This window comes from Mus caroli, unplaced genomic scaffold (genome assembly GCF_978045245.1).
Source record: "Mus caroli unplaced genomic scaffold, Mus_caroli_1 scaffold_2, whole genome shotgun sequence".
Classification (NCBI taxonomy): Eukaryota; Metazoa; Chordata; class Mammalia; order Rodentia; family Muridae; genus Mus; species Mus caroli.
The window spans coordinates 13,453,113-13,471,305 of NW_028227257.1; the positions used below are offsets into that span (position 1 = coordinate 13,453,113).

At 52.1% G+C, this 18,193-nt stretch overlaps 2 protein-coding genes across 12 annotated transcripts in view; one reads left to right on the forward strand and one right to left on the reverse strand.

Annotated features, from left to right (window-relative positions):
* Positions 1-12,842, forward strand: part of Sulf2 (sulfatase 2) — an 81,301-nt gene extending 68,459 nt beyond the window's left edge. For all 6 annotated transcript variants that reach the window (XM_021157065.3, XM_085832257.1, XM_021157066.3 and 3 more), the window contains exons 8-21: positions 604-732; positions 1,885-1,941; positions 2,343-2,472; positions 3,627-3,837; positions 4,693-4,921; positions 5,016-5,112; positions 5,505-5,599; positions 6,350-6,409; positions 6,801-6,970; positions 7,367-7,509; positions 8,964-9,087; positions 10,949-10,982; positions 11,206-11,259; positions 11,932-12,842. In XM_021157065.3, the coding sequence (XP_021012724.1) occupies positions 604-732; positions 1,885-1,941; positions 2,343-2,472; positions 3,627-3,837; positions 4,693-4,921; positions 5,016-5,112; positions 5,505-5,599; positions 6,350-6,409; positions 6,801-6,970; positions 7,367-7,509; positions 8,964-9,087; positions 10,949-10,982; positions 11,206-11,259; positions 11,932-11,962 (1,564 nt within the window). In that variant the 3' untranslated portion in view covers positions 11,963-12,842. The remainder of the gene's footprint in view (positions 1-603; positions 733-1,884; positions 1,942-2,342; positions 2,473-3,626; positions 3,838-4,692; positions 4,922-5,015; positions 5,113-5,504; positions 5,600-6,349; positions 6,410-6,800; positions 6,971-7,366; positions 7,510-8,963; positions 9,088-10,948; positions 10,983-11,205; positions 11,260-11,931) is intronic.
* Positions 12,843-13,494: 652 nt separating this feature from the next.
* The window catches only part of Ncoa3 (nuclear receptor coactivator 3), an 82,590-nt gene continuing 77,891 nt past the window's right edge, over positions 13,495-18,193 (reverse strand). For all 6 annotated transcript variants that reach the window (XM_029471985.2, XM_029471980.2, XM_029471976.2 and 3 more), the window contains 3 exons: positions 17,387-17,561; positions 16,806-16,947; positions 13,495-16,603 (listed from right to left, as the gene is read on the reverse strand). In XM_029471985.2, coding sequence (XP_029327845.1) covers positions 16,592-16,603; positions 16,806-16,947; positions 17,387-17,561 — 329 coding nt within the window. In that variant the 3' untranslated portion in view covers positions 13,495-16,591. The remainder of the gene's footprint in view (positions 16,604-16,805; positions 16,948-17,386; positions 17,562-18,193) is intronic.

The following is an 18,193-nucleotide window of genomic DNA, read 5'->3' on the forward strand; positions in this document are numbered from 1 at the left end:
GGAGCGCCAACCCATCCCTCAGCCTCTCTGCTAGTTAGCCACGGTCTTTGCTGGGCCCCTCTCACATCGGTGGCTACTGAGTGGATCACCCTGATGTGATCCCAGGAGTGGGGTCCCCAAGCCTATGGGGCTTGTCACCAGACTCCTTGTTAAGAGCTAAAAGCGACACACGCCTGCCTCGAGGAAAATCGTTCTGAGTCGAGTATAACAGGGGCTCAGAGGAGGCAGAGATGAATGAAAGGCTGGCAATCATGGCCGCCTCGTCCCTGTAGCAGCAGTGGGGGCGGGGGGGAGGGGGTGTCAAAGTATACCCAGAGGGAGGACTGGAACTTGCACTGTGCGTGCCCAGCCAGCAAGAACCAACAAGAGGGCAGGCATGAACCCTAGAGGCAGAGGAGGATAGTATTAGGGCAGGTAACTTGACAGTGCAGCACCTGACGGTCTGGATGGAACTGGATGGAACTGGCCTCCCTAAGGGTCAGAGTGTCAGGATAGAAGCTCTCTCATCTGCAGATGTCCCTCCCTCTTTACCTCCAGATGCCTCTGTCCCAAGCTAAGCTGCCACCGAGGTGGCCAAGTTTCCACTCCCTCTCTGTTCCCCAGGAACCCCCACATCGTCCTCAACATTGACCTGGCCCCCACCATACTGGATATCGCTGGACTGGACATCCCTGCAGACATGGACGGGAAGTCTATTCTCAAATTACTGGACTCAGATCGGCCAGTGAACCGGTGAGAAGGAGGAAGAGAGACCCAGGGAAGGAGGCTTCCTAGCCAGGGAGAACTCAACCACGGGGAACTGGGAAGGCCACTAGAATCAGGATCTAGGTGCCCCCCACTAACCCATGAGAGATTAAAGGACCAGCCCTCTCTGGGATTCTATCCTCCCATTTGGAGCTAAGGACCTTCCAAAGCTGAAAGGATGAGAAGCCCAAAGTTAACAGTAGCACTGTGCTGTGCACCAGGGCACTCCAGCACGTTGGCCCTCATAGTAACCCAGTAAAGGAAAGTTGTGTTATCTGAATCCTAGAGAGATAAGAGGATAACCAAGAAGTCAGACTCTTCGTCACAATGACTATGGCTTTTGTGGCCCGATTGATGGGTGGTGGGACTGACCGGGAGTGTGTTCCAGGTGTCCTGCGTGGCTGAAGGAAGCAGCAATGAAATGAGAAAAAAACAAAAACAAAAACAAAAAACCAAAAAAACAAAACAAAAAGGAAGGTGGAAAGGAAGGTGGCTAGAGATGAGGAACCAGAAAGGCAGGAGCGACCCCTTGTGGTCAACAGTGAAACTGCCCCCTGGATAACAGGTCTTTCTGTGAGCCTCTCTCTCCTAGACTTTCCTCCCAGGGGGCCCAGCCCTGGGACCTACAGGTGGCTGGTGGCCCTGTAAGGTGGTACATCTTCCAACCAAGGGGGCTGGAAGGGTCTAAAATGGACACATGCAGAGTGTAGGGGTACAGGACACTTGAGAATCGGGGTACAGAGTAGGATGTTGCTCTCAATGTACCCATCTGTGAAATGGAGGAATGCTTTATACACAGGCTTCAGCTACACAGCCCCGACCCTCATAGATCAGGAGAAATGACCCCCTGCACGCACTCATTAGCCCAGAACTGGGCTCCTGGGAGACTCCAAAACTCTCTCTCTCTCTCTCACACACACACACACACACACACACACACACACACACAAATGCCCATGTAACTGTACCCATTTCAACCACAAAGAGGCATTCAGACCACATCTTGGAGAAGCAGCCCTGTCCCTGGGGTGTGGAGACCTTTCCAATGTCACTCAATGACTGCCACTTGGCCCAGGGTGTGGACAGGGCTGGGGACACAGGAACCCAGCAGATAGGATGCTGGACCTGCTTGTTTTCTAGGTTCCACTTGAAAAAGAAGCTGAGGGTCTGGCGAGACTCCTTCCTGGTGGAGAGAGGGTGAGTGCCAGCCGGGCAGGAAGACCCCCATGAGGAGTGGTCACAAGATTGTGGGAGGCTGAATAGTGCTGTGCTAGTGACTGGGTGATTCGGAGGCTGTGTCCAAATCCCCTGTCACAATTGGGTGGCTCATGCAGAATTCGAATCTGGAGGCCACATGTCCCCATTCAACATACTTGGCAGAGCCTGTATGATGTCATCACTGTTCATTTAATCCTAACTCAGGCCATCTGGGACAGACAGCTCCTGTAGACTTCCCATTAAAACCCAGGTGCTCTCAAGCCGCCAGCCACCCGTCCTCCACAGTAGGTCTCCACAGAGCTATGCAGGGCCGGCAGCCTAGGCAAGCACAAGTTGCCCCAGGGCTCCACCCAGTTCAACCAGCCCCGCATCTCCCTCAGCAAACTGCTCCACAAGAGGGAAGGTGACAAAGTGAATGCCCAGGAGGAGAACTTCCTGCCCAAGTACCAGCGCGTGAAGGACCTGTGTCAGCGAGCTGAGTACCAGACAGCATGCGAACAGCTGGGGCAGGTGAGGAGATGGCTGGATCTTCTGGGCCCTCTGGGGTGTGGTTGCCATGGTTACATGGGAGACTCTGGTCCCTGTCAGGGTAGCAGTGTCCTCTGGGTGTGTGACCTTGCACTCCTCGTGTGGGAAAACACCAGCAGGCAGGCTCAAGTGGCAAACAGCATTCATTGCCTCCCAGCTGACTTGTGTGGTATAACTCTCTGTGGCTGGCTTCCGTTTATAGGGGGATTAGCAAATAGCTTTCAAGATTTTTTTTAAAAGAACATTGATTGCAAAAGAGACGCTAAGTAGACATATAATCCTGGTAGTATCCAGGGAGAGAAAGGGCCGGCGTCTGGAGGAGGCCTTTCCAAGGTGGGCTATAGAGATTGGGGAGGGAGAGTTAGCCGAGCATGAGCCTCAGAGGGCAGGGAGACAGGAAGGGAGGAGTGAGAGATGAAGGAGCCTGTGGGCATGTGGAACGAACAGGAGTTGAGGGGGGGTGGCCCACACCAAGGGGAGCGAGGACAGCAAGGAGCTGTGACATCGCAAACTCTGGCCACCGGGTGAGTGGACTGGTGAGGAGAGGGCAGGGTGAACCAGACCTTGAGAAGCAGTCAAGGACACTGGGCTACTATCCCAGCACACCTCCAGTCCCCCCTCCCCCCCTCCCCGGGCTGTGTCTGGGGCGAGGCTCTCTTCCTCTTAGTGCTTTCTCTCAGAGTGGGGATTGTGACATAGCTCCTTCATGCCCAAGTTTGAGTGGCACTGAAAGCAGCATCCATGAGCACTGGAAGAGAATGGGGGAGGGAGGCTGAGGAAGAGCAGGGCCAGCAGGTGGGGAGATCCAAGGGAGAGTCAGGTTGACTAGACCAGGTATTAGCAGCTCCGATCCTTGGCTCAGGCCTCAGAAGGTTTTAAGTAGGAATAACATGGTCCCGTAGGGAGGCTGACCAACCACCATGAGGACATAGCTTTAGGCAGACAGGAGCTGTATTGGTGAACGCCATGGTAGGTCCAGCTAAGTGTGGACAGGAGGGAGAAACAGGCAGTCGGAGTTGGCAAGGGTGTGGCATTTGCCAAGTTGAGCGTGGGCAGGAGGAGAGGTAGGTGTGGCAAACAGGATGGTGGGGATCAGGGTGGGGGGGTGACACCTGAAGCCCTGCTGTGTCCCACAGAAGTGGCAGTGTGTGGAGGACGCTTCCGGGACGCTGAAGCTGCACAAATGTAAAGGCCCCATGCGGTTCGGTGGTGGCGGTGGCGGCAGAGCCCTCTCCAACCTGGTGCCCAAGTATGACAGCCAGAGCAGCGAGGCCTGCAGCTGTGACAGCGGTGGTGGAGGGGACTACAAACTGGGCCTGGCTGGACGCCGTAAGCTCTTTAAGAAAAGTAAGTGTCACCAGCCTGCCCAAAGTAGGCAGGAGGAGCAGCCAGGGCTTGGGGCCGGGCCATGTGAACTTTCAAACAACTCCACAGGTGCTGGGCTCCAGGCCTGGGGGTGATCCTAGGAGCTAGGGACACAGCCTCACAAGCTCCAATTCAAGAGGGCAGCAGTGTTGGGACAGGCCACTAGGGGGCAGTGTGGACATGGACCAAAGGCAGGCAATGGGGCCAACTGGGCCCTGTAGGCTTGGTGTCGCCTTCCGGGGGTGGGGTGGGGCTCTAATCTGGAGCAGGCGGAGATGATAAGGTCAGTGCGTTCTCAAACCTCCCTCAAATGAGCACTCTAATGGTGAGAGCAGCAGACAGACAGCTGAGGGACTGACAAGAAGCCAGTGGCATGTTTGGGCCTTAATGTCCAAAGAGGACGTGGTTAGGTCTAGTTATGACTTGAAGGAAAAGCCATCAGCGCACACTGACCACGTGCTTCCACAGTCCACACTGGCAGATCCCCCTGCTCCCAAAATGCATCTGTGGCCCACACGTGTGGAGGTCGGGTCATCTTGCAGGAGTTAGCTCTCTCCTTCTACCACACGGGCCACGGGGGATCAAACTCAGGTGTGGAAGCATCTTTACCTGCAAAACCACCTCACCGGCTCTCCTGAAGTTCAAGTTGTTTAGCCTGCCGAGTATAACGACCTCCCGATGACCCACTTCCGGGGATAGCTCCCCCAAGCCCGCACTGCATGCAACACTGAGACTGGAACAGGTTTCACCCCTGTCTCGATTGAAGACCCATGGCTGGGGCTCCCTGGCCAGCCTGTCCCAGCCTCTCTGACTTATCATCCCTCCTGGCACCCACAGAGTATAAGACCAGCTATGCCCGGAACCGCTCCATCCGTTCCGTGGCCATCGAGGTGGACGGTGAGATATACCACGTAGGCTTGGATACTGTGCCTCAGCCCCGCAACCTTAGCAAGCAGCACTGGCCAGGGGCCCCTGAAGACCAAGATGACAAGGATGGTGGCAGTTTCAGTGGTACTGGTGGCCTTCCAGATTATTCTGCCCCCAATCCCATCAAAGTGACCCATCGGTGAGAGTCTGACTGGAGGTTGGGGGTAGAGGGACAGGCTGGGCCTCTCTTCTCCCCTCGGGGCCCGCCACTCATGACCCTTTCTCTGGAGCAGGTGCTACATCCTTGAGAATGACACGGTCCAGTGCGATTTGGACCTGTACAAGTCCCTGCAGGCTTGGAAAGACCACAAGCTGCACATCGACCATGAGGTGTGGCTATTGGGGCAGCACAGGCTGGCGGCCAGCATCCACAGGAAGGGCGGGGGGCCTGGCAAGGGGAGAGAGCAAGATTGGTCCCCCAGAATCCATGATCCCATCCCAGAATAGGAATCTGAGTCATGGGGTCTAGCAGCCAGCCAAAGGTCCAGCCCAGAGCTGGCTGGCTGGGGACAGTGCAGCATACTTTATTTAGACCTGTGAGATGCCCCCATAGGCCCCCATAGGCCCCCATAGGCCTCCATAGGCTCTGCTGGCAGTAGGAACTGTCTGATCCTTCAGGGAGGCCCCCTTCCACGGGCAGAGCCACAGACGTAGATGTGGCTGTACCCTTCCCACCCGCAGTCACCCTGTGGCTTCTAGGCTTCTCCCATTCCCTCCCTCAGATCGAAACCCTGCAGAACAAAATTAAGAACCTTCGAGAAGTCAGGGGTCACCTGAAGAAGAAGCGACCGGAAGAATGTGACTGCCATAAAATCAGGTGAGAGAGCAGCCCCAGCCCCACTCAAGCCCTGGACACCAGTGCGTCCTGTGGATACACGGGGCCCTCTCAGCACTGGCCCCTGTGGATACTTTTTAATTGTATCTTCACCTGTCAAGATAAGGAGCCAATAATAACTCTCATCAGGGAAACTCAGGGACCGCCCCCGGGGGCGGGGCCAGGCTGTGCTGCGTTTGGGCAGGGCCCGGCCTTGGGGCACAGGCTTCTTTCTGCTCACTGCCTTTGGGAACTGCCTGGCTGCCACTCAGGGTTCTGCCTGCCTGAGAGAACTTCCCACACAGAAAGACATGGAGTCTCTCTGCAGTCACTGTCCAGGGTGGCAGTCACATAACACCTGTGACTGGGGAACCTGGAGCAAGACTTCCTTGGTTTAAATTGAAGGAGCCACACAGTTCTGAACACCTTTGCTGACTCGGGCCAGTCTCAAAGCCCCCCTCTAAGCATGAGGTACATGGTATGATGCAAATCGGCCTTCAGAGGCCACGGCTGACACCTACTGAAGCCAGGCCCAGCCTCCAGTCCGGGTTAATTATTTCCGTCCTGACCTTGTAAAGTCTGACATGAGGCATCTAAACCAAGCACGGAGCTGGCAACCAGGGGGATACAGTGCCCTCCATCCCACCTAGGAAAGGGTGCAGTGAGCAAGAGCAGTGAACCCCGCTGCATGCCTGCCAGGGTATCCTGCAAAGCTCTGACTCTTGGGGACTGGGGTTGGGGGGTCTTTTGCAGTTACCACAGCCAACACAAAGGCCGTCTCAAGCACAAAGGCTCCAGCCTGCACCCTTTCAGGTAAGGGTAGGGATAGGCCAAAGGGGTAAGGTACCATGCCTACCTGTCTATAGCTAAAGCACAAGGCAAATTCAGGCTGGGCTGGGTTTTCCCTAGGAGGTGAGGTCTGCGCAGTCCTTTGAGGGGCTGGCCCCAGGTTCATACAAAGACTGTGGTTAGATATGGTACTGTAGCCACACTAAGCACTGGACACCCATTTCTGCCACTGAGGAGTGGGGCTGAAGGAGGCCACAGGAAGAGAAAGGCCCTGGGGTCTGGCCCTAGCTGTGGCCTGGACATCAGTGGGACTTAGAGCCCTTGTTGACGCTGCCCAACCACTGGGGCGAACCACAAGGCTGAGGTCATTGACCCCTCAGGGGTCCTAAGCGTGTGTGGTCCCCTGTGCCCTCAGGAAGGGTCTGCAGGAGAAGGACAAGGTGTGGCTGCTGCGGGAGCAGAAACGCAAGAAGAAACTGCGCAAGCTGCTCAAACGGCTACAGAACAACGATACGTGCAGCATGCCTGGCCTCACGTGCTTTACCCATGACAACCACCACTGGCAGACGGCGCCACTCTGGACGCGTGAGCAAATGGGCAGGCAGGGCATGGGAGGCCCGTGTGTGGGCAAGCAGAGGCAGGAAGGGGATGGACCTGTGCATGGGCAAGCAGGGGCAGGCAGGGCATGGGAGGCCCGTGCGTGGGCAAGCAGGGGCAGGCAGGGCATGGGAGGCCTGTGTGTGGGCAAGCAGGGGCAGGCAGGGGACAGGGCTGTTGTGTGCATGAGCAAGCAGGGGCAGACAGAGGATGGGAGGCCTGTGCATGGCCACCTACCTTTTCTTGGCTTCAGAGGGCCAAACTGCTAGAGGTGTCTTAGAAACCTGTGCCTGTCACTTGGCATTTGAGAGCCTGTCTCAGGGAGGCTGTCTGACCGACTCGTCTTTCTGCGGGCACTCAGGACATTCATTCTTCCCTCCGCAGTGGGGCCATTCTGCGCCTGCACCAGCGCCAACAATAACACGTATTGGTGCTTGAGGACCATCAATGAGACCCACAACTTCCTCTTCTGTGAATTTGCAACCGGCTTCATAGAATACTTTGACCTCAGTACAGATCCCTACCAGGTACAGGCATGGTCAGGGAGATAGGGACACAGGCATGTGAGTGAGACACAGGCATGCAGCTGCAGAAGAGAAGATAAATCCCTCATGGTCCCTAAGCCTGGAAGCCTGAGTTCTGAGGCCACTTGGAGTCTGGGACTCTGTGTTGTCCACATGCGTCTCCCTCCATTGCCCTATGTCTGATCTACAGTCCAGCTCTTCCCTCCCCGTCAGGCAGACTGACTACAGAGCTCAGCAGGTACTTCTGTGGACCCTTGAACAGTAGAGCTACAGGATCAGGGCACGTTCTGGACTCTCTAGGCTGCCATGGAGAGTACAAACAAGCAACCCTAATGTTTACCCAGCATGCACCCAAGGCAAGCTCTGCATTTACCCAGCATGCACCCAAGGCAAGCTCTGCATTTACCCAGCATGCACCCAAGGCAAGCTCTGCGCGGTGTCTCCCTCCTTTGAACACACCTCAGCACAGGTGTGACTGCAGTGGCTCAGAGCTGCACAAGACCACCACAAGCAGCAAGGCACCTAAAACCAGAACCCTGCTCCTTAGTCATTCTGGAAGGTGACCTTGGTAATGACCAACCACTCAACCTCATTCAAAAGCCCAACACAGCTCCATACACTGTGACTTCAATGTCAGCAGCCATGGCGCAAGTAGCCAGAGACCGCCAGTTTTCCTTCTCTGACACTTTAGCCCATACTTTACCAAAGACATCGTCAGTTAGTAACCATCAGTAGTGCCAGATTAGGCAAAGCCCCAAGGACCCTTTCCCACCTCCATACCAAGTTCCTCCATCAAGAGGAACAAAAGGGTCAAACCTAAGGTAGACCTGCCGAACCCGGCTATGCAAGATACCCAATGGGGGGCTGATGAGATGGCTCAGTGGGTAAGAGCACTGACTGCTCTTCCCAAGGTCCTGAATTCAAGTCCCAGCAACCACATGGTAGCTCACAACCATCCGTAATGAGTCCTGACGCCCTCCTCTGGCGTGTCTGAAGACAGCTACAGTGTACTTATATAGAATAATAAATAGATCTTTGGGCCGGAGCTAGCGGGGGCCAACCAGAGCAAGCAGAGGTCCTAAAAAATTCAATTCCCAACAACCACAAGAAGGCTCACAACCATCTGTACAGCTACATAAAAATAAATAATAAATACAACTTTAAGAGAGAGAGAGACCCAGTGGGCAGCTGCAGAAGTTCAAGGTGAAGCCCACAGGCATGGTTTGTGTCTCCTTCAGAATTTCCATTTCCACTGAGCAGACCCGGCAGAGCACCTGAGCCTTCATGTATCTCCCCAGCACTGTGGCTCTTGCAGAAATAAATGTTGGGTATTGATAGCCACCCCCCACCCCATAGCTCCTGTACTCCCAGCCCGCCTCAGTTAGGTGCTCTGGTTTGAGGAGATGGAGGTAGGGCTCCCAGAACACTCCCTGTTGACAGCTCCCCTTTCCCATCAGCTGATGAACGCGGTGAACACACTGGACAGGGACGTCCTTAACCAACTGCACGTGCAGCTCATGGAGCTAAGGAGCTGTAAAGGCTACAAGCAGTGCAACCCCCGGACCCGCAACATGGACCTGGGTGAGTTGGCTCGTGTGCAGCCTGCAGAGAAGAGAGTGTATGTCATGTCTGCCCCAACGATGAGCCCAGAATCACAGGGAAGGGTACAGAGAAGCTGTGTTTCCAGGAGTTGAGAAGCCACACAATCTATACAGGACACAGACTTCTCTTCTCCATTTCCCTCCCTTTTGTTCATTCATTCTTCATGAAGAACTTAGCCTCCTGAGTTCCTGGGCTGCAAATGTATGCGCCAGGTGTGGAGCTGCTCCGGGCCAGGACCCATACAGGGAGGCATCTGGCTTGAACGGAGTGAGACAGGGACACGCAATGCAATATGCTGTGATCATTAGCTCTGCGATAGAACAGGGCGACCACTGTAGAGGAAACAACTGTCAACTGCAGAGGAAACACGAAGTGCTGGGAAGTGGGAGGGGCATGAAGCCATCCAAGGTGGCTGCAACAGAAAGTGACTGACCTGGTGGGCAGGCTCTGTGGGCCAGAAAGGAAAGTTTAGACTCCATTGCTTTGGAGAGGGATGCTGGAAGGGTTTGCATGTGGGCAGTGAACGTCAACATTTTAAAAAGACAGTGATTACTAAGTAGAAGATGAAGCTGGATCCAGTAAATAGTGCCACACACTATGGTTATCCAGGGAGAGCGAGAGCGTGCCCAGGGCTCAGTAGGAGAGATGATGACAGACGAGGCACAGTGGGGAAGCCCACACCACATGGTGATTCAAGACGGGTAACAGAAAAGGAGGTGGCACGGGCTGCCCCCTGGGTTTGGGGTGAGAGGGGTAAAACTGGCACTTCTAAGCTCAGGATGCCAGCTAGATGAGGGTTTTGTTGTTTTTTTCAAGATGGGATCTCTTTGTGTAGCCTTGACTGTCCTGTAATTCACTCTGTAGACCAGGTTAACCTCACGCTCCTAGAGATCTACCTGCCTCTGCTTTCCAAATGCTGGAATTAAAGGTGTGTACCAACACACCTAGCCAGCTAGATGTCTTTTTTTTTTTTTTTTTTTTTTTTTTTTGGTTTTTCGAGACAGGGTTTCTCTGTGTAGCCCTGGCTGTCCTGGCACTCACTTTGTAGACCAGGCTGGCCTCGAACTCAGAAATCCGCCTGCCTCTGCCTCCCGAGCTAGATGTCTTAATGGAGGACATCATGTTATTAAGCCTCAGCCAAGTGTAGAGGGAACCACAAAAGCCACGGACACGGAAGGCCTAGGGAGACCTGTCTATCCTATGCTGCCTCCTGTTCCTATCAGGAAAGTGGGAAGTTGAGGAGACAGGCCCAGGTGTGCCAGTCTGCCTTGCGATGCGGGGTGGGAATGTCAAATAAATGGGCCGAGAGTGGCTGCAGAGGAGAAAAGACACCACCTGACTCTCAGGTGCTCCTTGGTGACAGTTGTGGAATCTCCTGTAAGTACTGCGCCAAGCACACCGCCAAATGATAGTGTGTGGGAATTCTCACGACAGCCCTGAGCTGACTCTATCCTCAGCTTAACAGTGAGTGAAGTGAATCCACCAGGTGACTCCATACCCGTGCTCTTAGTCATACCACCCACAGCCAGTGAGCCTTGTGTGGCACTAGTACCCACACCTGTGCCTGCTTCCCCTTCTCCATCACTAAGGCGATTGTGAATGAAGGCTCAATGTATCCGATGGCTAACTGGGCTCAGCAGGGGGCAACCTGCAAGTGCACCTAGCAGACTAAAGGGCTTCATCATTCACTCTGAGCAAGGAACCCCAGCAACATCCCGGCACTGGCGTTCGGTAAACTGAAGGTGGTCCTCGGCTGTGTCTTCCTTAGTGATCGCAAAGCATGCTGATGCTTGCACCATTTCGCCCTAAAGCGTTCTTATTCTGTTCTTCTCTCACCCAGGGCTTAGAGACGGAGGAAGCTATGAACAATACAGGTATTTGGGGTTTTTCCTAAAGTCCGGGCTAAGTTCCCTCATCTTGACCTGTCCTGTTTAAAGGTTGTAGCTATTGAGAAACTGTCTGTCTAGGGCATAATGACCATCAGTGGTAGATGGCATCTCAGACACCATCTTTAAACAGCCCCTTTGGAGGGAGGAACAATGTGATTTCCTCAATGGTGTTTAACACGCATTTTCCTTTTGGCATCTGAAAATTTAGGCAGTTTCAGCGTCGAAAATGGCCAGAAATGAAGAGACCTTCTTCCAAATCACTGTGAGTTGAAGTTTGCAGACAAGCAGACCTGGTTCTGACTTGCTGGTTTTGTTGCTGCTGTTGTCTGGTTGTTCTTAATACTGGCATTGAAGCCAGGAATCGATCATGCTAAGAGCTCTACACCAAACTCCACCCCAGCCTTAAGTGTCTCCTCTCCAGGGCTGGGTCTATCTTTATTACCCTCTCCTCCCCTGCTAAGATGGTACAAAGTCATAGCTGCTTTTCCTATAAGATAATGTGAATACATTTCATATTTCAAATTAATGCCAATCATAAGTTGCTGTTCTCTCTGTAAGACTGGGAGCTTGAGCTATTACGTAGCGCTGAGAAGTACTACAGGTGACAGACACCTTGAAGGATGTGGCTGCAGAAGCGCTGACAGGGTGTGTCCCTCTCAGCTGAATGGCTGTCCCGGGCCATGTGCAGACTGCAGCAGCCTGCACTTCACCTCATGTCTAAGGGGGTTAGGGGTGGGGTGGGGAGAGGAGCCATATCACTCCCCAAGGGGTCCAAATTCTTTGCCAGATTCTCCAAAAGTGCAGTTCCTTTCCTTATGGCCTAAGTACTCCTTTGCATCAGCCACATCCTTGAGGCAGCAACGCTTGCAGTGTGGGACTGACTTAAATCCAGACAGCACTGTAACCACATGCTGATGTGCACTTTGTTCTGCAGGGGACAGCTATGGGAAGGCTGGGAAGGTTAAGCGGCCATAGAGAGGAACCTCCAAAACCAGGGACCTCGTGTGGCTGCCCAGGCCATGCAAAAAACACCTGATTCCCAGAAGATGAATGTTGGAACTGGGGAGACCTGACAGGAGGCAGGGCCTGCTCTTGGGACCGGAAATCCTGGAGGACAGCGCCTGGACTTCCCGATGCTCAGTTTCTTTGCCCTGCTTTGCTCTGGATCAAACCTCACTGGCTGCTCTGGGATGCGTGCTCACACCTGGAGTCTCTGCTCACCCTTTCAGAGGCTCACAAAGACAAAGGGACTAATTTCCATGGACACTTCCTCCAGAGATGGAAATTGCTGGGACTCGCCCACTCTTCCCCTGCACCCCCCCCCCCCAGTCATCTAGGGAAGCAAGCTTGTTTTAACCTTCTTACTCTTTGGAGAAAGCACGGACATCCCAGGTGCTGTCAACCTCACAGTCTTGACAATGAGTCTATAGCACAAAACAGTACCATTCACCTGGCTGGTTGACCTGGCTGGCTCAGAAGCTGCCTTCACTGCATACATGACCGCTCACATGTAACCAACACAGGGAATTGTAGGGGAATCTCACTAATATGAAATCCCGCTTTTCAAGAGTCGCGGTGTCAATAAACGCTGTGGCTAGGGTCAAGGATAATCCCTTGAGCTTTCAGACATTTCTGTTCCTGCCCGGGATTCGTTCCTTTGTTATCCATCCCAGAACTGATGTTTTTCTAAGGTACCGAAACCCCAAGTTGATGTGTGTCCTGTGTTTTAATGACATTGTATTTGTAAAGTTTTGTAGTTTAAGTACCATCTTACAGTGTTCCTGCCCCAGCCAATGACTAGCTATTGGTATGAAAAAAAAAAAAAATCTTTGAATTTTTGTAAAAGGCTATCTTGGGACTTTTTTGCTCTTTATTATTATTTTTTTCTTGAAGCACTCAAGATGGTGTCGACCTTCAGCTGAGAGGGTTGGAGAAGCAGAGGGTAATACATTAATAGTAAACCTCTCCGATTCAAGGGACCTCATAGGTAAGTCTCACCAGCTCTGGGGCATCCATCTGTGAAGTCTGTTTCTCAAGAGCAAAGCATCCAACTCCACCATCCCTTTGTTCTACCAGGTAGGGTACCTTGGTCAATGGGGCTGCCAGAAGGCAGCTGTCAGAGCTTCGGAGGGGGGGGTGGAAAGGTCACATTTCTCTAAACCAGCAGTTTTCAAGCTGGGGCTCCAAAGACCCTTTCACAGGGGTCGCCTAAGGCCATCAGAGAACACATTTATGTTACAGTTCGCAACAGTAGTCGTCGGTCCAGTGGCTGGGGATCCCCATAGTATGAGGAACATAATGAAAGGGCTGCAGCAATAGGGAAGCTGGAGAACCACTGGTCTAAACTACCCCACAGTTTCAAAGGCCTGGAACAGGCCCAGGCCCCTAGGAGAACGAACTGTTCCGACCTCAGACACAGAGCGTCCTCCTCACTCCCTATCCCGCTTTCACCCCTGCCCTGGGTGTGGAGAGAGGAAAAGCATGCGGAGGCAGAGGCTTAAATAGAAACCTTTATTTACAAGAGCATCCAGACCTCACAGTCGGCAAGGCATCCAAAGCTCATCCAACTGAGTCACCGAATGGTTTCCATTCCTTGCGGTGTAAAGAATGACACCATCTTAAGTGACACTTATATAAACACAATTAACCCCAAATGTGTTCTCAGTGGTGTCGGTCAGTTCCTGAGAATTTACTGCTCTTGGGGTGACATTTCCATCTTCTTCAGAACTCCGTATTTTCAAAAGAAGAGAAAAAGGGAGGAGGCAAGAGAAAAACAAAACACCGCCCTGTTTTTAATCGCCTGCACTGGAGGTAAAAACACCTGTTGCTTCATGGCAGGGCCAGATTCGAGCTCACCTAGTTAGGAACAGAACCCATGGCCACTCTGCTGCAGATAGAAAGGGACTGGACTGGCATGTTGTCAACTGAAAACTCTCTGCGCGGTCCAGCTGCATCTACCCCTGAAGCAAGCCAATTATCTGCCCTAGTACCCACTGCCTCCGGCCCCCGACTCACCTCAGCATCTAAATGCTGATGAACTGGGTAGGCCTGTTAATGACAGGGGCACAGTTTAGAGAGAAAGCGTTCTGATACCAACAGCAACAGTACAGCTTCATTTATTTTTGAAGAAACCTGTTTCCTTAATATCATTTGGATCTTCATAAAATACATTTTTATTTATATATCTTTGGATTCAGCAAAAAAAAAAAAAAAAAAGTAGGTACTGGAAATGTCCCCACATCATAAAAGCAGATGAAAAGAATACTTTAATACTTTTATACCATTTTCCCCAAGGACACCTAGGTTTAAAGAGGGGCCAGGGAGGAGTGGAGGCGAGGTAGGCAAGAAGAGTACAAAGAGAATGACCCAAAAAAGATTTAAGGACAATTCAGGTAAAAACAACAAATTATCTGAGAGGCTATTAAAAGGAAATCCGAATTTTGAACTGGCACCAATAAAAATCAGTAAGTAGAAAATATAAAAACATAATAAACTTCATTTGTCTCCCCACATAAAAAGGGGGTGCCAACCAGTTGGCCTGGAGCTGGGGTGCTGAGGGCAGAATCAAGGTCTTTCCAAGTTAAGGGAAGAGCACCACTGTGGCCTATACCTAAGCAAGGCAGGCTCACCGCGCCCAGTCAGGTCGGGTGTCAGCGGCAAAGCGCAGCACACAATGGAAATGGGGACAGTGAGTTGATCATGACCAAAACACGTTGAGAAGCCAAGTCTATCCACGGGGGCTTCTGGAAATTCGAGCTTCACTCACAGAGAGCTCAGAGAATGAAGCGGTGCTCCCTTGGGGAGGGGGGCGGGGGGGTCGGCTTGGGGGTGGAGGACAACTGGCTAAACGTGTGGCTCTTAAACATTGACTGGATCTCAGAAAATGACACCAGGGCTGGTGGAGAAACAAAGCTACAGATGGTTTACTAACCTAATGTCATCTAACTGTTTGAACCTAAGGACCCAGATAAAGGCATTACACTTGGTTTCCCTACTTCAAACTGACTAGGACAGGTGCCAAGAGGAGGCAGAGAGGTGGCAGGAGGGGCTGGCATGTGCCAAGGTGTCACTCTGACTCAGTGGCACTGGCAGGCCTGGTTCTGAGCTCAGCACCCTGATGCGGAGAGGTAGTAAGAGACCCCATGAGCTGAACCAGAGGGGAGCTGGGCAGACACCAGACCACACACAGCAAGGGCCCGGGGCCTCTGACCTAAATGTGGGGCTCAGGTCCTAGTAACAGACATTGCTCCTAAAATGATGAGTGGGCTACAGTTTTCCAAAATTATTACCATTTAATTTATGGACTGCTTAAAAAAAACATTCTTTTTAAAATCAATTTGCTTCGGTTTTGTTTTTAGACTCTTGGTGGTTTTCTGTTTTCGTTTAAAGCTCATTTCCCCATATCTAGTCTTTCCCCGCAAATTAACAAAGTGCGTAGTTCTCTGGTAAAGAAAATTTTTAAAAAATTTAAATGCCTACATCTAAACAAATGATCACTTTAAAAAGCCTTTAGATTAAAGAGTGAGGCCTGTAACACGAGGGGAGCTGCAGGCTGCCCTGCCCCAGGCTGGGCCTTCCAGATGTCTCCGTTGCCTGTAACCTCACTGAGTGGAGCTTACAGAAATCAACAATGTTAAATATTTAGCTTCACAAACTCTGTAAAAATGAGCTGCTGTGGCCTACAAAAAAGGTATGTACATATTTTCACATAATACAATATCTTAAAGATCCTATTTACAAAGGGAAGGAAGTGTGTCCACAGAAGCACTGCTCGCTTCTGACTCAGAGTGCAGTACCTGGCCTTGGGTTTCACAAGTTTATTTCAAAGCATTATTGCTCCACCATATAGGCAAAGGGTGACGCCAGTACTTGAAAGAAACAACAAACAAACAAACGACAATCGTGTTCTTGTCCTGACAGATTAGTGCAGACAGAAAGCAGGAATGTGGTTCACCATTCCTCACGCCCTCGGGAATATTGCATTTCTCCGTGACTCCTCAGTAAAGTGCACTTGGCTGCACATCGGGGCGGGAAAATTCAATATTGCCATTTCATCTTCCCTTCTGCAAAGCCATTTAACATCAATGACAAATCCTTGAGAATTACAGGGTACGGGGACCTCACCAGGAGAGACCTAGGACGACAGACTCTGGGGACTACACCTGTAAAGGACAAGAGCGCAGAAACACTGATTGCACTGGACAGGAGAGCGACACGGAACTACTTGCTGACGACACGTGTGAAGGCAGACTGTGCCCCCTCGTCCAGTGCTGCAAGACAGAAACCCTAGCCATCTAGATCTATGTGAAGACTTTGGCTGGCGAGGCAGAAGGGAGTGACGTAAGAGAGCGGTGCTTACGAACACCCCATCTCCAGATCACGTCCTCAGAGGCAGAGCACCTTGCCACACAGAGGCAGGGCATCAGGTAGACAGTGCGCTTCAGCTCGAGACCCAGTTCTGCTCAAATGACAGCACAGACCCTGCTGCTGGTCACGCTGGCCTTGCTTCCAAGCCGGATGCTTAGACAATGACTCGCCACGTCCTGATGATCCTGTGCAGTGTCATCTGTACAGTCAGTCCCACTAGGGAGATGTCAGCAGTATTTCTGTTAACAGAAGAACACAGGGTCAGTGCAGCAGAAAATCGGCCACACTCCTGCATGCACCGCTGGCTGTTCATGCTCTTAGAATCCACGTCTCCAACACCAAATGCTTTCAAAACACCGTAATAGTTTGTGTAAGTTATACACCCAAGTTAAAATCTCCAGACCACTGTTATGGTTCTGGGAGGCATATAGACGCCCGTACCTGATCGGGGCCCATGGGCATGCCAGACATGGGCATGGGGGTCATGGCCATCTGTCCCAAGTGCCCACCGCTGCTGTTCATGTGCACCATGTTGTAGGCTGCAGGGTTCCCCTGGGGAGCAAACTGCTGCTGGGGGAAGGAGCTGCAAAGAAAGGGTAACAGCGTTACTTCTTCAGGGAACACAGACTCTCACAGTTCTAGCAAACATCCCTCTGCCTGAGCAGAAAACACAGACATCTCTGTTATTGCTGTTTGAGACAGGGTCTCTCTATGTAGCTCTGGTTGTGGTCTGGAGCTCCCTATGTAGACCAGGCTGGCCTTGAACTCACAGAGATCCTCCTGCCTTTGCCTCCCAAATGTTGGGATTAAAGGCACAGAGCACCATGCCCTGTCTGAGAAGAGCCTCTGGACAGCCTGCCTGCCTCCTGTGCTCACAGACATGGCACAATATAAAGCAACCACAAAACAAGCCATGTGCCTCAGTGTCTAAGAGCCAAGCACGTGATCTCTCCATCCAGTGAGTGGGACTGAGAAACAGGTTCCCGGCTCCCCACGAGGATGTAAGTAAGTCACATCCTTACCCGTTCCTGGCCAGGCTCCCTGTCGGCCACCCCTTCATATCTGAAGGCTGATACATGGGTGCGGGCTGAGGATGCTGCACCATGGCATTCTGGGAAGGCCCCATTCTTGATGACATCATTGCACTGGGAGGACTCGAGCCTCGACCAAAGGCTGGCTCTGGTGGTTGTCCCATTCCTTAAAGAAATGAAGAGAAGGGCTGGTGAGATGGCTCAGTGGGTAAGAGCACCGGACTGCTCTTCCGAAGGTCCAGAGTTCAAATCCCAGCAACCACATGGTGGCTCACAACCATCCGCAATGAGATCTGGCGCCCTCTTCTGGAGTGTCTGAAGACAGCTACAGTGTACTTACATATAATAAATAAATCTTTAAAAAAAAAAAAAAAAGAAATGGAGAGAAATCAGTGTTCAAATGCAACATCTGTAGACTCTCGTGGCATCCTAGAATCACCAAAGATGGAGAAGGAAGGACAGAAAAGGCTCCACGCCGATGCTCTGTCATGCTCTGTCGTTCTTGCTTCTCACTGAGATGACAAAGTCATCAATTTAGTAAGAAAAATGCCGTCCAGGGCACCGTGGCGGGCAGGGCTACACTCTCTAACAACACATCTCTAGCCCAGAACCTCCCCAAAGGCGGGCCTGAAGCACAGCCTGCTTAGTATAATCACAGTAAGTGCCCCAGTCACCGAGAAAAAAGGGATGGTGAAGCCCATACTGGGATCTGCCCCTCAAGCTTGAGTGTCCAGAGATATCACATGGGATATGAAGAACAGGCAAGAGGAAGGTTTATGTGATCTTTTACAAATAAGG